At 50.6% G+C, this 25347-nt stretch overlaps 1 protein-coding gene across 2 annotated transcripts in view; it reads right to left on the reverse strand.

The window, feature by feature from the left end:
- Positions 1–25347, reverse strand: part of trim54 (tripartite motif containing 54) — a 110466-nt gene that overhangs the window by 56848 nt on the left and 28271 nt on the right. For both annotated transcript variants that reach the window (XM_072499021.1, XM_072499019.1), the window contains exons 5-6: positions 5865–6098; positions 5744–5766 (exon numbers count right to left, since the gene is read on the reverse strand). In XM_072499021.1, the coding sequence (XP_072355122.1) occupies positions 5744–5766; positions 5865–6098 (257 nt within the window). The remainder of the gene's footprint in view (positions 1–5743; positions 5767–5864; positions 6099–25347) is intronic.

Raw genomic sequence — 25347 nt, forward strand, 5'->3', positions numbered from 1 at the left:
ACTACCATTACATTAGAAAAGGTGTGGAGATGCCGGTGTTGGACTGGGGTGAGCACAGTAAGAAGTCTTACAACACCAGGTTAAAGTCCAACAGGTTTGTTTCGATGTCACTAGCTTTCGGAGCGCTGCTCCTTCCTCAGGTGAATGACTGAGGAAGGAGCAGCGCTCCGAAAGCTAGTGATTTGAAACAAACCTGTTGGACGTTAACCTGGTGTTATTAGAATAGGTGATCGAGGACTTCCAGTGGCGGCTATGGAGTGAGTGGTCGCATGTTTGGTGGATCCCGCTCGAGGTGGAATTGTTTGGTCCTTTTTACCCAATATTGGGGGTGTTTGCTGGTGCAAACTGCATGAACAGTGAGAGACAGGAATTTTCCTCCAGTGGGGCTGGTTTCTGGCTTACCAAACTAGGAGTATAATGAGCAAGTGGCAACAGTATGGCACTTTCGAAGAGCGACAGAGGAAAATGACGGAGGGCTCTGGATCATCATTGCTTGCCCAGTGGTCTACCAAGCAATTGATGGCGTTTTTGAACGTCAAGTTCCAGCAGCAGAGGACCTGACTAAAGTGGCGAAGCTGATCAAGGCGGGCATTGAGAAAGTGGCGGTGCAGAGTTCCGCACTCCAGAAGGTAGAGTCGTCGATGGTGGATATGAGGACCGGTTAGCCTCATTGGAGATAGAGATGGTGTTTGTGGCAGAGGGCCAGAAGCGGTTGAGGGAGATGGTGCAGGACCTGGAGAATCACTCCAGGAGGCAGAATCTCCGGATTGTGGGGCTGCCTGAGGGGATTGAAGGAACGCAGTATGTGGCAAAGATATCTGAGAAGCTGGTAGGGGGGGGTGGAGGACAGGTGTGTGCGATGCTCTAGGGGGTGGAACAGGCACACGGGGCATTGAGAAGGAGGCCGAAGGCAGGGGAGCAGCCAAGGTTGATGGTGCGATTGATTGCATCATTTTCTGGACAAAGAAGATTCTGTGGTGGGCGAAGGAGAAGGGAGAATGTACCAGGGAAGGTAACGTAATGTGTATCTGGGTGTGGAGTTGGCCAAGCAGTGGGCAGAGTTCAACAAGGTTAAGGATGCCCTCTGCAAGAAAGGAGTGATGTTTGGGGTGCTGTACCCTGCTCATCTGTAAACCTTTATTTTGACACACTGGAGGAGATGAGTAATTTTATGAGAGACCATGGACTGGAAGGCTTGTGAGGACACTAAACTTTGGAGTAGCCAATATGGGGAATAGGGGTCTGTATGCCGGGCGGATTGTTGTATTAACCATGTGTTGGTGTGGATTGGTAAATTAGTTCAACTGTTTTTGGAGAATTGCTGATTAGGGGTGGTAGAGGGGAAGAGGGGTAAACAGTTGCCTCAAGTGGGGGACACCATGCTAGCAGGTAGGCGAGTTAACAGGAGTGCAGTTGGGGGAACGATCCATGGAGGGGTGTGGAGGGTTGTTTTTTTTTGCTTATTTGTTTATGGGGAGGGGAAAGAGGGGGTTGGGAGAGATGCTGACATGGGCGGAGTTGGTGAGGTGCAGTTGGTTAAGGACGACAGCAACGGACATCTTGGGGAGGCCCAGACGGTGAGCAAGGTGTGAACCTGGGGAGCTGGTTAAAGAGGGGCCATTGGCTGATCAGGGAGAGGGGGGGGGAAGGGAGCCCTCCTGACCTGGTTGATTACGTGGAATGTTCGGGAGTTGAATGGGCCGATTTGGAAGTCTCATGTTTTCGCTCATTTAAGGGGTTTGAAGGAGGGCGTTGTGTTTCTTCAGGAGATGCATTTGAAGGTGGAGGACCAGACCAGGTCGAGGAAGGGCTGGGTGGAGCAGGTATTCCATTCAGGTTTGGATATGAAGATGAGTGGCTTTTGAGGTGGGAAGTATTATGACAGACCCTGGGGGTAGATCTGTGATGGTGAGTGGGAGGTTGAGGGGGAGCCCATGGTGAGTGTGTGTGCCCCAAATTTGGACGACGTGAAATTTTTGAGGCGGATGTTGGCAAAGACTCCGGACCTGGACATGTACCTGGGGGCAGAGCTGGACCCTCGGCTGGACCGATCATCCCAGGTCCCTAAAGGGGTCGACCATGGCAAAGGAGCTGTCAGGGTTTATGGAATGCATGGGAGGGGCAGACCCGTGGCAGTTTGAGAGGCTGAGGCGAAGGAACTTTCATATTTCTCGCACGCCAATCAGGTGTACTCTTGGATTGACTTCTTTGTCCTGGACAAGGTTGGATCAAAGTATTCGCCGATCGTGGGGCCTGACCACATGCCGCATTGGCTGGATTTGTGGACCACATGCCGCATAGGGTTGGTTTGTGGGTGGCAAAGGGGAGCCTCCAATGGTCTCAGAGGAGGGTGGATTTGGGGTTATTGGCAAGAAGATAGGGGTGGCTTTCCAGAATTATGTGGAGCAGAATAAGATGGGGGAGGTTTCTGCCTCCACATTGTGGGAAGCGTGGAAGGCTGTCGTAAAGGGTGGGGCGGGGGGGGGGGGGTGCAGTTTATCTCAATCTAGGCGCTCAAGGAGAGGGTGGAGTGGGCTGAGAGGTTGAGGTTGAAGGAGGCCATTTTGAGGGTTGACCGGAGGTATTCGGCAGTGCCTGAGGAGGCGCTGTTGAAGGAGAGACAGAAGTTCCAAAAGGAGTTTGGATTTGTGTCCACGGGAAAAGCAGTGGGGCGGTGCCAGGGCGGTGCAATGTATGAATATGTGGAGAAACCCAACAGGATGCTTGCCCACTAGCTGAGGAAACTGGGAGGATGCAAGATGGCGGGGGTACGGTTGTAACGGGGGCAAAGGAGGTGACTGGGCTGTTTGAGGTGTTTTACCGGAAATTGTATAGCTCGGAGACTCCGGTGGGGGATGTTGGTCTGAGACGGATTTTAGCTGGGCTGCAGTTCCTGAGGGTGGCGGAGGCAAAGGTGTCTTGGGGCCTTGATTGGACTGATGGAGATAATGGATTGTGTTGATTTGATGCAGGCCGGATGGGTTCCCAGCCGAGTTCTGTAAGACGTTTGGGTCAGAGTTGGGGCCCCGTTAGGCAAAAGCTCCCCCACATTGCCTCAGGCTTCAATATCGTTAATTTTAAAGAAAGACAAGGATCCGGAGCAGTGTGGGTCCCACCACCCGATTTCATTGTTGAATGTGATGCGAAGGTACTGGCGACGCAGATAGAGGATTATGTTCCCGGGGGGGGGGTGATAGGTGAGGACCAGATGGGATTTGTGAAGGAGTGACAGCTGTTGACGAATGTCCGGAGGTTTCCAAGTTGTCAGCCCCCATAATCCCCGTCCTCAAGCAGGATCCATCCTCCACTGGAGCAGGAAGCTCTATCAATATCCCCATCCTCAATGATGGAGGAGCTCAGCACATCTGTGAAAAAGGCAAGGCTGAAGCATTCGCAATGATAGTCAGCCAGAAGTGTCGATTGGTTGATCCATCTCGGTCTCCTCCTGAGGTCCCCAACATCACAGATGCCAGTCTTCAGCCAATTTGATTCACCCCATGTTATATCAAGTAATGGCTGAAGGCACTGGATTATGCAAAGGGTATGGGCCCTGACAATATCCTGGCAATGGTCCTGGAGACTTGTGCTCCAGAACTTGCTGCACTCCTAGCCAAGCTATTCCAGTATAGCGACAGTACTGGCATCTACCTGGCAATTTGGAAAATTGCCCAGATTTGTCCTGTACATAAAAGCAGTACAAATCCAACCCAACTAAGTGCTGCCCTGTCAATCTGGAAGGTGATGGAAGGAGTAATCAACAGTGCTATCAGGTGGCACTTACTCAGCAATAACCTGCTCACAGACACTCAGTTTTGGTTCTGCCAGGGTCACTCAGCTCCTGACCTCATTACAGCCTTGGTCCAAACATGGACAAAAGAGCAAAACTCCAGAGGTGAGGTGAGAGTGACTGCCCAACATCGAGGCAGCATTTGATCGAATATGGCATCGAGGAGTCCTAGGAAAACTGGAGTCAATGGGAATCAGGGGGAAATCTCACCACTGGTTGGAATCATATAGAGCACAAAAGGAAGACGGTTGTTGGAGGTCATCTCAGTCCTGGGATATCACTGAAGGAGTTCCTCAAGGTAGTGTCCTAGGCTGCTGCTTCATCAATGACTTTCCTTCCAACATAAGGTCAGATATGGGGATGTTTGCTGATGTTCAGCACCATTCATGATTCCTCAGATACTAAAGTAGTCTCTGTGAAAATGCAGCAAGATCTGAACAATATCCAGGCTTGGGCTGACAAGTGGCAAGTAACATTTGTGCCACACAAGTGCCAGGCAATGATTATCTCCAATCAGAGAGAATCAAACCATCGCCCGTTGACATTCAATGACATTACCATCACTGAATCCCCAATCAGCAACCTCCTGGGGGTTACCATTGACCAGAAACTGAACTGCATTAGCCTGATAAATATTTTGGCTAGAAGAGCAGGTCAGAGGCTAGGAATCCTGCAGTGAGTAACTCACCTCCTGACCCCCAAAGTCTGTCCACCACTTACAAGTCAGATGTCATGAGTGCGATGGAATACTCCCCACATGCCTGGATGAATGCGGCTCCAACAACACTCAACAAGCTCAACACCATCCAGGAGAAAGCAGCCCGATGGATTGGCACCCCCTTCCACAAACATTCATTCTCTCCACGACCGGCACACAGTATCAGCCGTGTGTACCATCTACAAAATGCACTGCAGGAACTCACCAAGGTTCCTTAGGCAGCACCTTCCAAACCCACAACAAATGCTGACCTACCCAGTGAATTTTTCACATCCGATTTTTAAAACAAAATGGTTTGCTGCTGCAAATTAACCATCAATCAGCTGCGCAGGTGGATAGGTGCCCAGTCCACAAGATCAAAGGCCTCTACGCCAAGCTGGCGGGAGGCTTTACCCACTCAAAATTAGGTCTCAGCCACGGATATCTACAATTGGAAATGGACAGAGTCCCAAGTTTGCCACGATAAATACATAACAGGGTCTATTTCATTACATTTTGCCAATACTATACTTCCCTTTTAACATTACTCATCTACACTTGCTTCCATCTGAAAATGTGTTGGTGTGGAGAAATGTTACTTGAAATTGTAATTTGAGTTTAGTTTTAGCTACATAGTCTGTGAAGGGTATTTTAAAATCCCATTTGGTATCGTAAGTCGCCTCTTCCATCTCCAGGAGCAACTGGTTGCAGCATTGAAAATTTTCAAATACATATTTCAATATGGTTACACAGATATACTGTACTTACTCATCAGCTCACAGAACTAGTGTAAATATATTCACCCATGGATGAATACAAAGACAGTTGTTACTGTTTGAAGAAAGAACAGCTGCTTCCTATCTACAAGGATTAGTGCAGGCTTCTTGTCTACGAGAGATGATGCATGTTTCCTACCAGAGGCAAAATTCCTACTGTGACTAGCTTTGTAGTGAGACTGCAGCTCGTTCATTCACACTCCATCGAAAGGGGGGCTATGGAAGCGAGAACATATGAGATTGTGAGCGTGAGACAGGGAGAGAGGGGCACTGTGTGAGAGTGAGCAAGTGTGTGGAAGGAGAAGAAAGAGAGATTTTGTGAAAGAGAGTGCAAAAAATTGGCTTAGGAGATAATATAATAAATTGAAAGGTATGTAAGGTGCCTCATTAATGGAAAGATTACTCAAATAAGTCTTACTGGACCACTATTAAAGCAGAAATAAAGATGTATTTTTAATTCCATACCTCTTGAAATTAACTTACTTTGTAATCAGTTGCTTTGTATTCTGTGAACAGAGAAATGCATAAAATGAACTGGATTGTAAATAAAACCAAAAAAGTCCACCTTGGTATAATTCTTACAAAAATCAAATGATACACAGACCTGCAGGAATACTGCCATCTGCGGTTCCTCTGTAAACTGCAGAGCTGTTTCTACCAGCTTGCTTGCCCCTTCCAGGTGATCTCCATGCTGCCTCATCAGAGATCGGACATATTGCACTTTCTCCTCCTGTTCGCGAGTAATACATTGAAGCATTTCCTTTTTTCTCTCTTCCAGAATAGCATACAGAGCATCAAATTTTTCACAAAGGAGTTGTTTTTGTCTTCTGCTGTTGTCCTGAAAACATATGAAAGTCTGATTATAGAAGGGACAGACTGATGGAACCAAATAATAGACACAAAGAATTGCAGTGGACAAAACTGGCTTTTAAAAAGAAACCTACAAAGTTCAGCTGCAGTTTCTGACATTAGGAAGCAATCCCTGCCGAGGTGTCCAACCCCTTCTACACCACAAATGCTAATCTGTAAAAGACATCTTAAAGCAACTCTTCCTCCTGTCCTAATGAGATGCGTCACAACTAGAAAGCCACGTCTCACATTGCCTTGCACAGAATACAACATACTTATGGCATAGATTACAATATACTTGTTCAAGTTAGGTGGATTAGCCATGCTAAATTACCCCTTCGTGTCCAAAGATGTAAGGTTTGGACATGATCAATGTGCGGGATTACAGGGATAGGCAGGGGAGTGGAACTACAGTGGGGTGGTCTTTCGGAGGGTGGGTGCAGACTCGATGGGCTGAATGGCCTCCTTCTGCACTGTAGGGATTCTACATATGGCAAAAAATACAATATAGTCATGGCACAGATTTTGAAAGTTAAAAGTTTCCTCTGTCGTGTTGGGTGTTCCGCTATACAGATGAACCAACACGGTTGCAGATGGTACAACTCTGTTTTATTACTATCAATAACAACATCTGTAAACTTATGACTGTGGTTCGTCCTTTACCCTTTAACCTGTGGACCCAGCCCTTACACTATCTTAGAGAGGCACTCAGCACATGGTGTATGTCTGAGTGGCTTGCTGTGAGCCCTGTGCCCGGAGCTGTCTCCTGCTGGAATGAGCGGGAACTGTGGTGTTCCCTGTTTTATAGTGCGTGTGCTCTTGCTTGTGATTGGCTGTGATGTTGCGTGTGTGTTGATTGGTCCGTTGATCTGTCCATCAGTGTGTATGTGTGTTTGCACCATGATGTTTATCTGAATATCATGACATCCCCCCATTTTTACAGGAATATGTGCCTATGTGGTAATAAATATAGATGTGTACTGAGTGCAGCTGAATGTGTGTGTGCAATATCTACAACATGTACATGAGGCTAAACTATATACATAGGAAGGTGTCAGGTGCAACAAAGCAACGAGGTTGTACCATAAACAAAACATGTGTAATTATCAAACATCAAAAACAAACTCCTATAACGACAAAAAGAGAAACACATTAACATTGTGGCATAACACTTTAGTGAGTCCAATGTTCAGACAGGCTCATAAGTCCAGCCTAGTAGGTGGGTGACAAATTTGGGTTGACCGCCTCAAGGGTGGGTCAGGATCCATGGGCTGAGGTATGGGCCTGGCCACAGGCGACAGAGGAATGGGCATGGTGGCAGGAAGCTCCACGAAGTCGACATCAGGAACAACAGGAGGGCGTGGCACCGGTGTATGATCACGTAGCGAGCGCGGAAGCAGGCGAAGAGCCCGGCGATTACCCCGGCGAATGGAGCCATCAGGCATGCGAACCAGGAACGAGCGGGGGGGCATGCGTCGGAGAACTTCGGCAGTTGCCAACCAGCCACCCACTGGTAGGTGGATGCGGACGTTGTCTCCAGGCGCCAAGGCAGGAAGATCAGTTGCCCGAGTGTCATGAGCCACCTTCTGCTGAGCACGCTGCTGTCGCATCCTTTGCAGTACTGGAGCATGGTCGGGTGTAGGAACAAGAATGGATGGCACACTGGTCCTGAGGGCGCGACCCATCAACAGCTGGGCTGGTGAGAGGCCAGTGGATAGTGGGGCCGAGCGATAGGCCAGCAGGGCTAAGCAGAAATTCGATCCGGCATCAGCAGCCTTGCAGAGGAGCTGCTTGACGATATGGACACCCTTTTCCGCCCTGCCATTTGACTGGGGATGCAGAGGGCTGGACGTCACGTGTGTGAAGCCATATGAAGCAGCAAAAGAAGACCATTCTTGGCTTGCAAAACAGGGCCCATTGTCCGACATGACAGTAAGCGGAATGCCATGGCGAGCGAAGATTTCTTTGCATGCCCTGATGACAGAGGACGATGTCAAATCGTGCAGGCGTATGATCTCTGGATAATTCAAAAAGTAATCTATAATGATGATGTAGTCCCTGCCGAGCGCATGAAAAAGGTCTACATCCACCTTCGCCCAACTCATGGGGCTGAAGCGTCTCAGGGGGTTGCACCGGCTGAAACCTTTGGCAGGTGGGGCAGTGGAGCACCATGTTGGCGATGTCGTCGCTGATACCTGGCCAGTACACAGCTTCTCGGGCCCTCCGCCTGTACTTCTCAGCCCCGAGATGGCCTTTGTGTAATTGTTCGAGGACCACCCTGTGCATGCTGTGTGGAATCACAATCCGGTCCAACTTTAGGAGGACACCGTCAATGACGGCCAAGTCGTCCCGGACATTGTAGAATTGTGGGCACTGTCCTTTGAGCCACCCTCCAGTCATGTGGCGCATCACACGTTGTAGAAGGGGGTCAGCCGTAGTCTCCCGGCGAATACGGGCCAGACTTGAATCATTAGCTGGCAGATTGGCCGATGTGAAGGCCACATGCGCTTCGACCTGACATACAAACCCCTCCGAATCGGGCGGCGTGCTCACTGCTCTGGACAGGGCATCCACGATGATGAGGTCCTTTCCCGGTGTGTAGACCAGTTGGAAGTCGTACCTCCGGAGGAATTGAGCAGAATGCGCTGGAGGCGATGGGTCATCTCATTCAGGTCCTTTTGTATGATGCTGACCAGGGGGCAATGGTCGGTTTCCACGGTGAACTGAGGGAGACCATACACGTAGTCATGGAACTTATCTATGCCGGTTAACAAACCCAGGCACTCCTTCTCGATCTGCGCATAGCGCTGTTCTGTGGGGGTCATGGCCGGCGAGGCATAGGCGACCGGAGCCCATGATGCAGTGTCATCCCGTTGCAGGAGTCCCGCCACAATGCCGGACCGGCTGGCATCAGTCGAGATCTTCGTATCTCGAGAGGTGTCGTAGAACGCCAGTACCGGGGCTGTGGTGAGCTTAATCTTGAGCTCCTCCCATTCCTTCTGGTGTGCGGGCAGCCACTGGAACTCCGTGGTCTTCTTAACTAGGTGTCGAAGAGCCGTTGTGTGGGAGGCAAGGTTGGGATTGAACTTCCCCAGGAAGTTGACCATCCCGAGAAAGCGTAACACTGCCTTCTTGTCTGCCGGCTGCGGCATGGCTGTAATGGCGCTCACTTTGTCTGCATCCGGACGCACTCCTGACCGGGATATGTGGTCCCCCAGAAACTTTAGCTCAGTTTGGCCAAAAGAACACTTGGCTCGGTTGAGGCGCAGGCCGAGTTCTCGTACCCAAGCAAAGACACGCTGGAGATGACTGATGTGCTCCTGTGGTGTGGTGGACCAGATGATGACGTCGTCAACATAGACACGCACCCCTTCGATGCCCTCCATCATCTGTTCCATGATTCGATGAAATACCTCGGATGCCGAGATGATGCCAAACGGCATTCTGTTGTAGCAGTCCCTGCCAAAGGGAGTGTTGAAGGTGCACAGCTTCCTGCTGGACTGATCCAGTTGAATCTGCCAAAAACCCTTTGAGGCATCAAGCTTTGTAAAAATTTTAGCCCGGGCCATTTCGCTCATGATCTCTTCCCGTTTGGGTATGGGGTAGTGTTCCCTCATGATGTTATTGTTCAGGTCTTTCAGGTCGATGCAGATCCTGAGTTCGCCAGAAGGCTTTTAACGCACACCATGGAGCTGACCCATGGCGTGGGCTCCGTGACCCGGGAAAGCACTCCTTGGTCCTGCAGATCCTGCAGCTGCTGCTTGAGGCAGTCTTTGAGTGGTGCTGGGACTCTACGAGGTGCGTGAATGACCAGGGTGGCATCCGGTTTGAACCATATTCTGTAGGTGTAGGGCAGTGTGCCCATGCCCTCGAAAGCCTCCTGGTTGTGGGCGACGAGTGAGTGGAGCTGTGCCCTAAATTTTGCATCTGGGAAGTCGGACGTGCCTTCTGGAGACAGTGTGTACCCACTGAACGAGGTGGAGAACCTTGCACGCCTGTGCGCCTAGCAGGGAGTCCTTCGATGATCCAATTATCTCAAAGGACAGTGTGGCTGTGTATGCATTGTGTGTAACCTCGAGCTGGCAGGATCCCATGGCCGGGATAACATTTCCACTGTAATCGACCATCTGACAGCGGGATGGCCGAATCGGTGGTCTGACCTTCAATGCGTAGAAGGCTGACCATGCTATAAGGTTGGCGGAGGCACCAGTGTCTAAACAGAATGTGATTGGTGATCGGTTGACCATTAGGGTGGCACACCATTCATCACCCGGATTAACGCTGTTCACAGGCATTGGCTGGTGGGTCCTGCTTGGGGACATCCGGTTCCTGTCAATGACCGCGACGCGGAAGGCTTCTCGGTCGTCGGTATCACCGGTCTGTACATCGTCAGGGTATGACTCGGTGTATGGAGGCTGAATGGCCCGCACGTCCCTGCGAGGCTGGCGGAATTGGGGAGCGTTGGCAGGTTGAGCTGCTCGACAGCAGGCAGCGTAGTGGCCCATCTTGCCACAGCGGAGGCATTGTCGATTCTTTGCTGGACATTGCCACTTTAAATGTGCGGATCCACAGTTGCCGCACGTTGTGACGTCATGGCGTTCGTTGCGCCATTGCGCATGCGCAGTTCGGTGCTGCGTAGAGCGCGCATGCGCATCACGTCCCTCTGCGTCAACGTCTCTTTTGGCGTGTACAAGCACGGGAGGCCGCGAAAAGCGCGTGCAATGGCCGCCCTCGTCCAGGCCGCGGGCTGGGAGGAACTCAATCGACTGGACCCGCTCGGCCTTGTAGGACCCCTGCCGTGCCGATTCTGCCGCCTGAAATTGGGAGTACCGGCTGGTCGCGTTTTCATGGAGGACTCAGGCTTCGATGGCGGTGGCTAAGGTGAGGCTCTTAATTTTGAGGAGCTGCTGGCGTAGGATGCCGGAGGTGACCCCAAAAACTATCTGATCCTGAATCATGGAATCGGAGGTGGCCTCATAACCGCAGGACTGCGCGGGGATACGGAGGTGTGTCAGGAAAGATTGAAAAGGCTCATCCTTACCCTGCAGGCGCTGCTGGAAGAGGTACTTCTCGAAACTCTTATTTACCTCGACGCTGCAGTGCTGCTCGAGTTTAAGAAGGACCGTCTTGTACTTCGTCTTGTCCTCACCGTCCGCGAACTCCAGGGAGTTGTAGATGTGGATGGCATGTTGCCCTGCCGTGGAGAGAGGAGGGCGATTTTTCTGGTGTCCGAAGCATTCTCTCTTTCTGTGGCTTCTAGGAAGAGCTGGAAGAGCTGTTTAAACAGCTTCCAGTTGACGCCGAGGTTTCCAACGATTTGGAGCGGCTGCGGCAGGCTGATGGTGTCCATGGCGCAGGATGGCGGATTCCTGAAGATGTGTAGGTAGATCTCACAGTTGCTGGGTTCCAATCCTGGTACTATGTTGTGTTGGGTGTTCCGCTACACAGACGAACCAACACGGTTGCAGATGGTACAACTCTGTTTTATTACTCTCAATAACAACATCTGTAAACTTATGACTGTGGTTCGTTCTTTACCCTTTAACCTGTGGACCTAGCCCTAACACTATCTTAGAGAGGCACTCAGCACATGGTGTATGTCTGAGTGGCTTGCTGTGAGCTCTGTGCCCTGAGCTGCCTCCTGCTGGAATGAGCGGGAACTGCGGTGTTCCCCATTTTATAGTGCGTGTGCTCTTGCTTGTGATTGGCTGTGATGTTGCGTGTGTGTTGATTGGTCCGTTGATCTGTCCATCAGTGTGTATGTGTGTTTGCACCATGATGTTTATCTGAATATCATGACATCCTCCTCACCCGAGATCGAACTTTGTTCAATTTCACTCTCCCTCCATGATCTACAATCCGTCCATCAGCCTAAAAATTGAAGATGGACAGGAAAAGACCTTTAAGTGACCTACCGTTGCCCCAATTAAGGCCACTAAGTGGCCACTTAAAGGCCTTAATTGGGGCAACGGTAGGCTTCCCATCTGAGGCCGTGCCCGCCCTGCTGTAAAATCGGCTCCAGGTTGTGCAAATTTAGACTGTTGACATTAAATTGTTAATGGTTCGTTCTTTACCACTTCCACCCCTGGCAAGGTAAACCTATTCCCATGAACTTATTGCTAGCCTAAAATCTCAGCTGAAAGAAATTTCCAAATATTAAAGGAACTCGAGTAACTCTGGATTGGGTCCTCAAATAAAAGGTCTTCTCCCCAGAAGGTTTCAACCAAACATTTTGTACTTAGGATAGAACATATATCGAAATATATCTGAGCAGAATGAACTATTGTGGAATTTCTCAATATCAGCTCTTAGGATCCTAACTTAGAATCCTAGAATATTGTTATATTATATGTGGGTTCTCAAGAGAATATAAGATTGAGACACCAATTTGTGCATACTTCTTTAATACATACTTAATATTCAAACAAATTGCAGCTTATACATGAGCGCTAAAGCTAACCATAGCATGTCAATAGGGTTTTAAAATACTTGCAACTTATACGTCCGCTGTAATAAACAGTCTTGTTGGATAGCAAACAAACGTTGAATAAAATAATTATATACACAATCCCATATGATTGCTTACGATGTTGAAGTGCCTTTGCCTCAATTATAGGGAACCCAACCATAGACTGGACTCAAGCTATGGCTGTAAAAATAACTGACTAATGGCTGAATGAATCGAGTCCGATGACTCTTTGTCAAAACTTTGACAACGAGTCATCGGACTCGAAACATTAGCTCTTTTCTCTCCCTACAGATGCTGCCAGACCTGCTGAGATTTTCCAGCATTTTCTCTTTCGTTTCAGATTCCAGCATCCGTGTGGTAGTCACCACTAGCAGTATTCTATCTATTATGGTAATACACACTGCCTGCTGGCTCCGCCCAGTAGGCGGCGTATAAATGTGTGCGCTCGCTGGTGCCGCATTCTGATAGCAGCTGCAGAAGGCCACACATCTTTGCTCAATAAAGCCTCGATTATTCCACTACTCTCGTCTTTATGGTAACTGATAGTCCATCAATTCATTGAGCAAAGATTTTTAAAACGATGGATCTTCGCATCAAGCCTGATAACCTGCAGCTGAACCCCCAAGCAGCCAATGCTACGTCCGCTTTGGACCACTGGCTAGCCTGCTTCGAAAGCTACCTCCGAACACCCGCTGAGGAACCCTCGGGCGCGCAGAAGCTCCAAGTCCTTTATTCATGGGTGAGCCTTGACATTTTTCCTCTCATCCGGGATGCGCCCACTTACTCCGAAGCAATGGAGCTCCTGAAAGGACATTACGTTCGGCCAGTCAATCAACTATACGCCAGACACCTCCTGTTCACGAGACAGCAACTCCCCGGTGAGTCCCTGGACGATTTCTGGCGTGCCCGGCACATCCTGGGGAGGAACTATGACTGCCAGGCAGTTTCGGCAGTCCAGCACACAGAATATTTAATCCGAGACGCATTCGTTACGGGCATGAGATATGCGTACGTCTGCCAGCGCCTATTGGAAGGGGGTACGCTTGATCTTGCAGGAACTAGGCAGCTCGCAAACTAGTTAACAGTGGCCTCTCGTAACGTCCAGTCGTACGCCCCCGACCGCGCAGCACCCTCATGGGCATCGCCTGCGCCACGCAGCAGCCAGCCAATCCTGGGGGGCCCCCCAAGTGCTATTTTTGCGGGGAGAACAAACACCCCCGGCAGCACTGCCCAGCGCGGAGCGCGACCTGCAACGGATGTGAAAAGAAGAGACACGTTGTTTCTGTTTGCCAGGCCCGGTCAATCGCCGCTGTTTCTAGGCCCAGCGTCCCTGCACCCCCCACAAGCGACACAGGGGCGCTGCCATTTTTCTCCTCGCAAGCCACATGCAGCCAATGGGCGCCACCATCTTTGATGCCACCCACCATGTGCACCCCGTGGGCGCCGCCATCTTCGGCGCTATATTGGACGGCGCCTCAGGAGACCTGCTCGCCTGGAAGCTCAGCTGGCCGTTAATCGCCTGCTGCTACCTCCACCACCGCTGACCAGCCCGGGGCCTCCCAGCATCTGCCGCAGATCGCCTTGATCACCCTGGACCAGTCCCGGCCCCGCAACCTCACGACAACGGTGAAAATCGGTGGGCACGAGACGTCCTGCCTTTTTGACTCCGGGAGCACAGAGAGCTTCATCCACCCCACGACGGTAAGACGCTGCTCCCTAGTGGTACACCCCGTCACCCAGAAGATCTCCCTGGCCTCCGGATCCCATTCTGTGGAAATCCGGGGGTACGACATCGCGATGCTCACTGTCCAAGACACAGAGTTTAGCAACTTCCAGCTCTACGTCCTCCCCCAACTCTGCGCTGCTCTGTTACTCAGCCTGGACTTCCAGTGCCACCTCCAAAGCTTAACCTTAAAATTTGGCAGACCCCTACCCCCCCTCACCGTATGCAGTCTCACGACCCTGAAGGTCGATCCACCTTCCTTGTTTGCGAACCTCACCTCGGATAGCAAACCCGTCGCCACCAGGAGCAGATGCCCAGAATAGGACCTTAATCAGGTCGGAGGTCCAATGGCTTCTGCGGGAAGGGGTCATTGAGGCCAGCAACAGCCCCTGGAGAGCCCAAGCGGTAGTAAGTGGTAGTAGTAAAGACTGGGGAGAAGCACAGGATGGTCATTGACCACAGTCATACCATCAATCGGTACACGCAGCTCGACGCGTACCCATCCCACGCATATCTGACATAGTCAATCCGATTGCGCAGTATCGGGTCTTTTCCACAGTGGACCTGAAGTCCGCCTACCACCAGCTCCCCATCCGCCCGGAGGACCGTCAATACACTGCGTTCAAAGCAGATGGCCGCCTCTATCACTTCCTTAGGGTTCCCTTTGGTGTCACTTACAGGGTCTCGGTCTTCCAATGTGAGATGGACAAAATGGTTGACCGGTACGGACTGCGGGCCACCATCCCGTATCTAGACAACGTCACCATCTGCGGCTACGATCAGCAGGACCACGACGCTAACCTCCTAAAATTCCTCCAGACCGCCAAACTCCTTAACTTCACATACAATAAGGAGAAATGCGTGTTCCGCACCAACCGCTTAACCATCCTTGGCTATGTCGTAGAAAATGGAGTTCTAGGGCCTGACCCCGACCGCATGTCCCCCCTCATGGAACTCCCCCTCCCCCACTGCCCCAAGGCCCTGAAACGATGCCTGGAGTTTTTCTCCTACTATGCCCAGTGGGTCCCTAACTATGCAGACAAGGCCCGCCCACTCATTCAGTCCACAGTTTTTCCCCTGATGGCTGAGGCCCGCCAGGCCTTCAACCACATCAAGGCAGACATCGTCAAGGCCACGATGCACGCGGTCGATGAGTCGCTCCCCTTCCAGGTCGAGAGCGATGCAACTGACGTAGCTCTGGCCACCACCCTCAACCAGGCAGGCAGGCCCGTGGCTTTCTTTTCCTGCACCCTCCATGTCTCCGAAATTCGGCACTCCTCTGTCGAAAAGGAGGCCCAAGCCATTGTGAAAGCTGTGTGATATTGGAGGCATTACCTGGCCAGCAGGAGATTCACTCTCCTCACTGACCAGCGGTCGGTTACCTTCATGTTCAATAATACACAGCAGGGCAAGATCAAAAACGATAAGATCTTGGGGTGGAGGATTGAGCTCTCCACCTATAATTACGAGATTTTGTATTGCCCCGGGAAGCTCAACCAGCTCCCTGACGCCCTATCCCGTGGTCCATGTGGCAGCGCACAAGTGGACCGACTCCGGGCTCTCCAGTATGACCTCTGCCACCTGGGATTCACCCGGTTCTGCCATTTCATCAAGGCTTGCAACCTGCCCTACTCCATTGAGGAGGCCAGGACCGTCACCAGAGACTGCCAGGTTTGCGCGGAGTGCAAGCCGCACGTCTACCGGCCAGTTCGAGCGTACCTGGTGAAGGCCTCCCGCCCCATTGAGCGCTTCAGCTTGGACTTCAAAGGGCCCCTCCCCTCCACTGATCGCAACACGTACTTTCTGAACGTGGGCGATGAGTACTCCCGGTTCCCTTTCGCTATCCCATGCCCCGATATGACTTCTGCCATGGTCATTAAAGCCCTCCACAGTATCTTCACGGTGTTCGGTTTCCCCACCTACGTCCACAGCGATCGGGAATCCTCCTTTATGAGTGATGAACTGCGTCAGTTCCTGCAGCAAGGGCATTGCCTCCAGCAGGACGACCAGCTACAACTCCCGGGGAAACGGACAGGTGGAGAGGGAGAACGGGACAGTCTGGAAGGCCGTCCTGCTGGCCCTGCGGTCTAAAAATCTCCCGGTCGCCCGCTGGCAGGAGATCCTCCCCGGCGCGCTCCACTCCATCCGATTGCTCCTCTGCACCGCGACTAACAAAACCCCCCATGAATGCCTCTTTGCCTTCCCCAGGAAGTCCACCTCTGGGGTCTCGCTCCCAACATGGCTGACAGTTCCTGGACCCGTCCTCCTTCGCAAGCATGTGCGGACCCATAAGTCGGACCCTTTGGTCGAAAAGGTCCACCTCCTACACGCGAACCCGCAGTACGCCTACGTGGCGCACCCCGACGAGCGCCAGGACACAGTCTCTCTCCAGGACCTGGCACCCGCTGGATCCCCACCCACGCCTCCGACCTGACACCGCCCCCCCCCCCCCCCCCCCCCCCCCGGTTGCCTCATTCACCCCTGCGCCACTCCCCCTCCCCCCAGCGATCCTCACTGCAGCCCCCGCCCAGGAGGATCCATCCTCCCACTGGTTCCACTCAGGGGTGACAAAGACGAGGACAACACGCTCCCGGAGTCACAGGTGACGAAGTCGGTGCCCAAATCACCACCAGGACTGAGGCGGTCGCAGAGGAGGGTCAAGGCCCCCGACAGACTGAACTTGTAATTTGTCTCCACCACCCCCACTGGACTCTTTTTTAACAGTGGGTGAATGTGGTAGTCACAACTAGCTGTAGTCCATTTTATGGTAAGACACATATACTAGAGGTACAGGGGTAAATCCCTGCCCGCTGGCTCCGCCCAGTAGGTGGCGTATAAATGTGTGTGCTCGCCGGTGCTGCAGCCATTCTGGTTCCAGCTACAGGGGGCACAACATCTTTGCTCAATAAAGCCTCGGTTATTCCACTGCTCTCGTCTTTGTGGTAATTGATAATGCGTCAATCTGCAGTAATTTGCTTTTATCTAATAGCTGAATAAATGTCTGAACTAATGGACACTAATTTAAAGCAAATTTAATTGGGACTGAAAAGGGCTTTTGTTGTGTATTGTATTCTTTCACAAGAACAAGTTCTTTATCAAATGTGAGAATGTCCTCAGACGATTTAACGATTTGGAAATGCAGGTGGCTAGTTGGCTGCTTCCCAACTCACAAGAGACTCAAGGTTGACCTGTTTACACCTGGCAGCCTGGCACCAACCCAAACACAGCAGCCATATTTCAAACGTTTTATGTCAAGCTGTATATTTTAAACTTTCTATTTGATAATGCTAATTAACCGTTTTTCATTAAGGTTTTTCATAAAATTACCGGCAGGAGCCACTAAGCAATAATCAGAAGCAGGAATCTGGCAGATATTTATTCTAAGATAAAAGCAAATTACTGCAGATGCTGGAATCAGAAACAAAAAGAGAAAATTCTGGCCAATTTCTGCAGGTTTGGCAGCATCTGTGGAGGGAAAAGGAAGCTAACATTTCGAGTTTGACAAAGTCATCCAGACTAGAAACGTTAAGCTCCCTTTTCTCTCCACAGATGCTGTCAGAGCTGTTGAGATATTTATTCTCACTGGTGCAAATGTGCTGAATCCAGTTATCCAACCGAGATCAGACAACTTCAGGACAGAGCGTGAATCAAGCTTCAGGACCTCTGCTCTGCATTATCTATCCAAGTCTTTACTAATCGAAGCATCAAGGGAGCTCACGTAACTGCTACATGGGAGGAGGAGAGTAGTGAATTGCACAGTTTCCAGCCAAAGTGATACCTAATCCAATGTTTCATGCTGGTGTGCCAATGTTGCTACCACCCCTACTAATTGAGTTTATTATGCAAGACTGCAAAAGGCCAGATGGGCATAGATTCACCACAAAGTATCTTTTATGTTGGTCTATCTAGAATTTCCAATAAATAAACGAGAGCTTTTGATGTATCCCAGTTTACTCACAAAATGCAAGGCACACAAAATGAATTTGCAAGTGCAGAGGTAATACTGTTCAGGTTAACAGGCTCATAAACTTAACAGTGTACTATTTCTGAGATTTTTATTACATTATATTGAAATAAAAGATGGCACCCATTTGACTTTCTCAAAAATTCAATTATTTTTCTCTCCAATACATATTTTGGATTTATTGGAGCAAACCATTTGCTAATAACGTCTTTACAAGTGCAATTGTTATTGCATTTTGAATTCCATGGCCTTGACCAAAAACTATAATGGAAAGAAAACATTTGAAATGAGACACTTTTGCAGCTGGTATCCAGTGACCCAACTAGAAAGTTCAAGTACAAACAACAGAGGCGGTGAAGATTTTGTCCAGTTTTGATGTTCCACTCCTCCTAATTGTAAAGTGCACTCACTGTCCAGGCCTCGATGCCAGAATTAAGCAAGGAGCTTAATGGCTAATTTTAAAATCACATCCTTGTAAGACGTAACTGGTACATCACACGTGGAAAGTAATTTAGAATTCTCCTTTGCTTAAGCCTTTCATTGATCAAAGGTGAGGCTGAATGCTCACTATTAGAAGGACTGTGGGCACAATTCAGTCATGTTATGCTTGACGTTTGGAGCCAATATACCTTATTACAGGCAGATTATATTGGCTATATACATTGGACATTCTAGGTTTATCTGGAACACTATTCAAGCTTCATCAGGCATTTTGTGTATGTACACATTAGTGCAGTGCTGCTCAGAAGGAGCTATGGAGCCCCGAATGTGTATTACGGAGTCACAGATATTGTATGTGTTCAACACATAATATAATAATTTTTACTTATTGTCACAAGTAGGCTTCGATGAAGTTACTGTGAAAAGCCCCTTGATTGGCACCCCTTCCACAAACATCCACTCCTTCCACCACTGATGGACGGACACTGACACTGTGGCAGCCACGTGTACCATTTACAAGATGCACTACAGGAATTCATCAAAACTCCTTAGATCGCACATTTCAATCCTGCAAGCACTGCCATCTGGAGGGGCAAGGGCAGCAGACGCGTGGAAACACCACCACCTGGATGTTCCTTCCAAGTCACTCACTATCCTGACTTGGAAATAAAAATTGGTGATATATTCCTCCTGATCAGCACTGTGGTGTACCACATGGACTCCAGCAGTTCAAGATGGCAGCTCCCCACCATTTTCATGGACATGGGGTGGCACAAAGGGGGTCTATGATTTTTTGCGTTGATGCACACAGGGGATCCCCAAGGGATGTGGGCCCTCTTCTTGCCTGATTTTAGTCCATGCATTGTAACCTGCTGGGCTACCTCGCTTTCCCCAGCCTTACCCAGCCACACTTATTATGGTGGGCAATTACTGATGGAAAATAAATGTTGGCCTAATCAGTGACGCCCACATCTTATTAATTAATTGTTTAAAATCTGCTTCCATTGATGTAAGGGTCAAGAACCAGAGGACACCGATATAAGATAAATGACAAAAGAACCAACAAAGACATGAGGGAAAACTTTTTTATGTAGCCATTGGTTAATGGACCTAGAATGCACTGACTGAAAAGGTGGTGGAGGCAGATTCGAAAATGGCTTCCAAAAGGAAATTCGGTAAGTACCCGAAGATAAAAGATTTGCAGGGCTATGGATGAAGGATGGGATGTTCGACTTTCAGATTTGCTATTACAGAGATCTGGCATGTACATGGTGGGCCAAATGGCCTCTTTTATGTTATTATCATTCTATGATTCTATTAATGGTGTAATTAGTTCACTAAAATTCAGTTATAGCAAGAAGAAACTAATAGTAATATTTTGAGTGTTGGAAAGTATTCCTCATCCCCACCGGTTGAAAAGTCTGTCAGCGCCAAACTGACTTTAAATCTGGCTACCCTGCAATGACAGGCTGGTTTTAATGTGTTAAGAGTGAGATTCAGCCTTTCAGGGACACAATGAGCAGGGTTCTCCAGCCCCCCAGTCATTGTTTTGGCAGCGGGAGGTGGCGTGGCATTCACTGGTGGAGTATTTCTCTGCTCCCATCGTTGTCAATGGGAATTCCCATTGAAGCCACCCCATGCTGCTGGGAAACCTGCGGGAGGGGTGCACTGCCACCGGGACTAACAATCCCACTGGCGTGAATGGCAGGAGAACCTTGGCCAATGTCTTGCTAGATTGTCTCTACAGTCTACAGACCCAGCTGAACCAGAGTACAATAGTGGCCACTGCTGGGACTACAAAGAGCCCAGAGAAGAACTGAAGATTGATACTGGGGTATTTTGGCCATGGCTATTTTTGTAAGTCCAGAGAGGGGGAGGAAGGAGGGTGGGCTTTTAGAGGCCAGGGGAGAGGCACAAAGAGGGGGTTTATGATCTTTGGAAATATGGGAATTTGCTGAGCTACTTGACTTTCCCAGCCTTACCCAACCACATGTATTATTGCAGCAGGGTGAGCATTAGGTCCTTAAGTGCCATTAATTGTCCACCTGAGGGCCTGAATAGGCCTGAGGGCAAGAGCACTGCCTGACACCTTACCCGTAATATGGAGGACAGGTCGGGCGTGGGCATGATGGTGGCAGGCTGGCCGCCCACTTTTTAAAATAAATTTAGAGTACCCAATTCATTTTTTCCAATAAGGGGCAATTTAGCGTGGCCAATCCACCTACCCTGCACATCTTTGGGTTGTGGGGGCGATACCCACGCAAACACAGGGAGAATGTGCAAACTCCACACGGCCAGTGACCCAGAGCCAGGATCGATCCTGGGACCTCGGCGCCGTGAGGCAGCAGTGCGAACCACTGTGCCATCGTGCTGCCCTCTTGAAGCATATTAAACAATTCATGGGGAATCAAAAGTTCAAAAATAGCAAAACACAGTAGGAAGAGTATTTATTATGGATCGTGTGTTGAATTATGGAAGTTACACTCGAATTGCGGAACAAATTAATTAAAACAAACGAGAAAATGCTGGAAAATCTCAGCAGGTCTGGCAGCATCTGTAAGGAGAGAAAAGAGCTAACGTTTCGAGTCCAGGTGACCCTTTGTCAAATGCACTGACTGAAAAGGTGGTGGACCCAGGGACCCGGGTTCAGTTCCGGCCTTGGGTGACTGTGTGTGGAGTGTGGTAAACCACTGTTGAACCTGTATTGGGTATTGTACGGTAGGACCTGTACTACAGGTTCGCCGGTAGTCCCTGCCTGCTGGCTCCGCCCAAGGTCTTCAGCACCACCAGTGTTCCAGGACCTGGGCTCACCAGCCGCCCCATTATCCGATGACCAACCAAGACTCGCCTCCATGTCAACCGACCGGTCTCGTCCGCATAACCTGACCAACGCATCCACCAGCGTGAAAGTCGACGGACATGTAACTTCCTGCCTGCTGGACTCCGGGAGCACCGAAAGCTTCATACACCCGGATACGGTAAGGCGCCGCTCCCTCACGATACACCCCACCAACCAAAAAATCTCCCTGGCCTCCAGATCCTATTGCGTAGCAATCCGGGGGTACCGTACGGTCACACTCACGGTCCAGGGCGCAGAATTCACCGGCTTCCGCCTCTACATCCTCCCTAACCTCTGCGCTGCACTAATCCTCGGCCTGGACTTCCAGTGTAACCTCCAGAGCCTAACCCTGAAATTCGGCGGGCCCTTACCACCCCTTACTGTGTGCGGCCTCGCGACCCTAAAGGTCGACCCACCTTCCCTCTTTGTCAATCTAACTACAGATTGCAAACCCGTCGCCACCAGGAGCAGACGGTACAGCACCCAGGACAAGACTTTCATCAGGTTCCGCTGCTTCATCAAGGCCACATCATCAAGGTCACAACAGCCCCTGGAGAGCTCAAGTGGTAGTGGTTAAATCTGGGGAGAAACACCGAATGGTCGTGGACTACAGCCAGACCATCAACCGGTGCTCGCTGCTCGACGCGTACCCCCTCCCACGCATATCTGACATGGTCAATCAGATTGCGCAGTACCGGGTCTTCTCAACGGTAGACCAGAAATCCGCCTACCACCAGCTCCTCATTGTAAATTAGACCATCCATACACCGCCTTCAAGGCAGACGGCCGCCTATACCACTTCCTTAGGGTCCCCTTCGGCGTCACAAACGGGGTCTCGGTCTACCAAAGGGAGATGGACCGAATGGTCGACCGGTACGGGTTGCGGGCCACCTTTCCGTACCTAGACAACGTCACCATCTGCGGCTATGATCAGCAGGGCCACGACGCCATTCTTGCTAAATTTCTTCACACCGCTACTCTCCTAAACCTCACTTACAACAAGGAGAAGTGCGTGTTCAGCACAAACCACTTAGCCATCCTCGGCTATGTGGTCCAGAACGGAGTTCTGAGGCCCGATCCCGACCACATGCACCCCCTCATGGAGCTCCCCCTCCCCCACTGCCCCAAGGCCCTCAAATGCTGCCTTTTTCATACTATGCGCAGTGGGTCCCAAACTATGCGGACAAGGCCCGCCCACTCATACAGTCCACCCACTTTCCCCTTATGGCCGAGGCACAACAGGCCTTCGCCCGGATCAGATCTGATATTGCCAAAGCCACAATGCACGCTGTAGATGAAACACTGCCCTTCCAAGTAGAAAGCGACGCATCAGACGTCACCCTTGCCGCCATCCTCAACCAGGCAGGCAGGCCCGTGGCATTCTTCTCCCGCACCCTTCATGCCTCAGAGGTCTGACACTCATCCGTCGAAAAGGAAGCCCAAGCTATCGTTGAAGCTGTGCGGCATTGGAGGCATTACCTGACCGGCAGGAGATTCACTCTCCTCACTGACCAACAGTCGGTTGCCTTCATGTTCAATAACACACAGCGGGGCAAGATCAAAAATGATAAAATCTTGCGGTAGAGAATCGAGCTCTCCACCTATAATTACGAGATTATGTATCGCCCTGGCAAACTCAACGGACCCCCAGGCGCCTATCACGAGGTACATGTGCCAGCGCACAGGTAGACTGACTCTGGGCCCTGCACGACAACCTTTGTCACCCTGGGGTCACGGTTGTACCACTTCATTAAGGGACAAAATCTGCCCTATTCCGTCGAGGAAGTAAGGACAATCACCAGGGACTGCCAGGTCTGTGCGGAGTGCAAGCCGCACTTCTACTGGCCGGACTGCGCGCGCCTGGTGAAGGCCTCTCACCCCTTTGAACGCCTCAGCATGGACTTCAAAGGCCCCCTCCCCTCCACCGACCGTCACACATATTTCCTCAGTGTGATCGACAAATACTCCAGATTCCCCTTCGCCATCCCATGCCCCGACATGACGTTTGCCACCGTCATTAAACACAATCTTCACTCTGTTCGGTTTCCCCGCATACATCCACAGTGACAGGGGATCCACATTCATGAGTGATGAGCTGCGTCAGTTCTTGCTCAGCAGGGGTATAGCCTCCAGCAGAACGACAAGCTACAACCCCCGGGGAAACGGGCAAGTAGAAAGGGAGAATGGGACGGTATGGAGGGCTGTCCAGCTGGCCTTACAGTCCAGAAACCTCCCGGCCTCCCGCTGGCAGGAGGTCCTCCCTGATGCACTCAATTCCATTCGCTCATTACTCTGCACTGTCACTAACAATACATCCCATGAACGTCTTTTTACCTTCCCCAGGAAGTCCACATTCGGGGCGTCACTCCCGACTTGGCTCACAGCTCCGGGAACCGTGCTTCTCCATAAGCACGTCCGACTCCACAAGGCGGACCCGTTGTTGGAGAGGGTGCACTTGCTCCACGCAAACCTCCAGTACGCCTACGTGCCGTTCTCCGAAGGCCGCCAGGATACGGTCTCCCTCACCACCAGCAGGTTCCACCCCCACATCACCCCTTTCGCCCCTGGCGCCACCCTTCCCTTCCCCATCGCTCACAACAGCACCCCCCCCCCCAACCCCAGGACCGTCCGTCCCCCCTCTGCCCACGCCCGACGATGAAAAGGAATTTGGCACGCTCCCGGAGTCACCTTCGACCAGATCAGCACCAACATCGTCGACACCACTCCACTGCGTCGCTCCCAGAGGAACATCAAGGCCCCGGACCGGCTAAACCTCTGACCGGTCCACCGGACATCAAAGGACATTTGTTTGCTCAAATCTTGTAAATATTAACTCATTGTTGTATATAGTTATCCACCACCCCCGCTGGACTCAATTTTTAACAGGGGGTGAATGTGGTAAACCACTGTTGAACCTGTATTAGGTACTGTACGGGAGGACCTGTACTACAGGTTCGCCGGTAGTCCCTGCCTGCTGGCTCCGCCCAGGAGGCAGGGTATAAATATGCGTGGCCTCCAGCTAGCAGCCATTTCGCCAGCTGCTGTAGGAGGCCACACATCTGATAGCAATAAAGCCTCAGTTGGATTCAACTATCGTCTTTGTCCAATTGATCGTGCCTCATGGAGTTTGCATGTTCTTCCTGTGCCTACGTGTGTTTTCACCAAGTGCTCCGGTTTCCTCCCACAGTCCAAAGATATGCTGGATAGGTAGATTGGCCATGCTAAATTGTCCTTTAGTGTCCAGTGTCCAGCAGGTTAGGGTTATGGCGGGGAGTGGAGTACTCTTTCAGAGGGTTGGTGCAGGCTCAATGGGCCTCCTTCTGCACGGTAGGGATTCTAATACTGATGGCTTCTTGGTATCATCGTAACAGTTGTCAATACTTTGCATATGAGTATATGTTCTGCTAGGAGATAATTCAGCTATATTTTCCAGGCAAGATGTGACTATTTAATCGTAGGATAATAGATTCATAGAATATTTAGTGCAGGAGGATGCCATTCGACTCATTGAGTCTGCACCAACCGTCTGAAAGACCACCCTATCTAAGCCCACTCCCTCACCTAACCTGCACATCCCTGAACACTAAAGAGCAATTTTTAAAATCATCTCGGAACTTTATGTTATTTAATCTCAGCATGGGTCCTGAAGTCTGCCCCTGGTGGATACTGGGTGAGTTGGAAGCACTATGGGTGACGAGTGGAATTATAGGTTGGCATGGTAGTCACGAGGGCTATGGGGTGGATAGAGGAAATTAAGTAGCATGGGTGGGACATGGGAAGCATGTGGAGTGAGGGCTGGAGG

The sequence above is a fragment of the Scyliorhinus torazame genome, chromosome 4 (assembly GCF_047496885.1).
Source record: "Scyliorhinus torazame isolate Kashiwa2021f chromosome 4, sScyTor2.1, whole genome shotgun sequence".
NCBI lineage: Eukaryota > Metazoa > Chordata > Chondrichthyes > Carcharhiniformes > Scyliorhinidae > Scyliorhinus > Scyliorhinus torazame.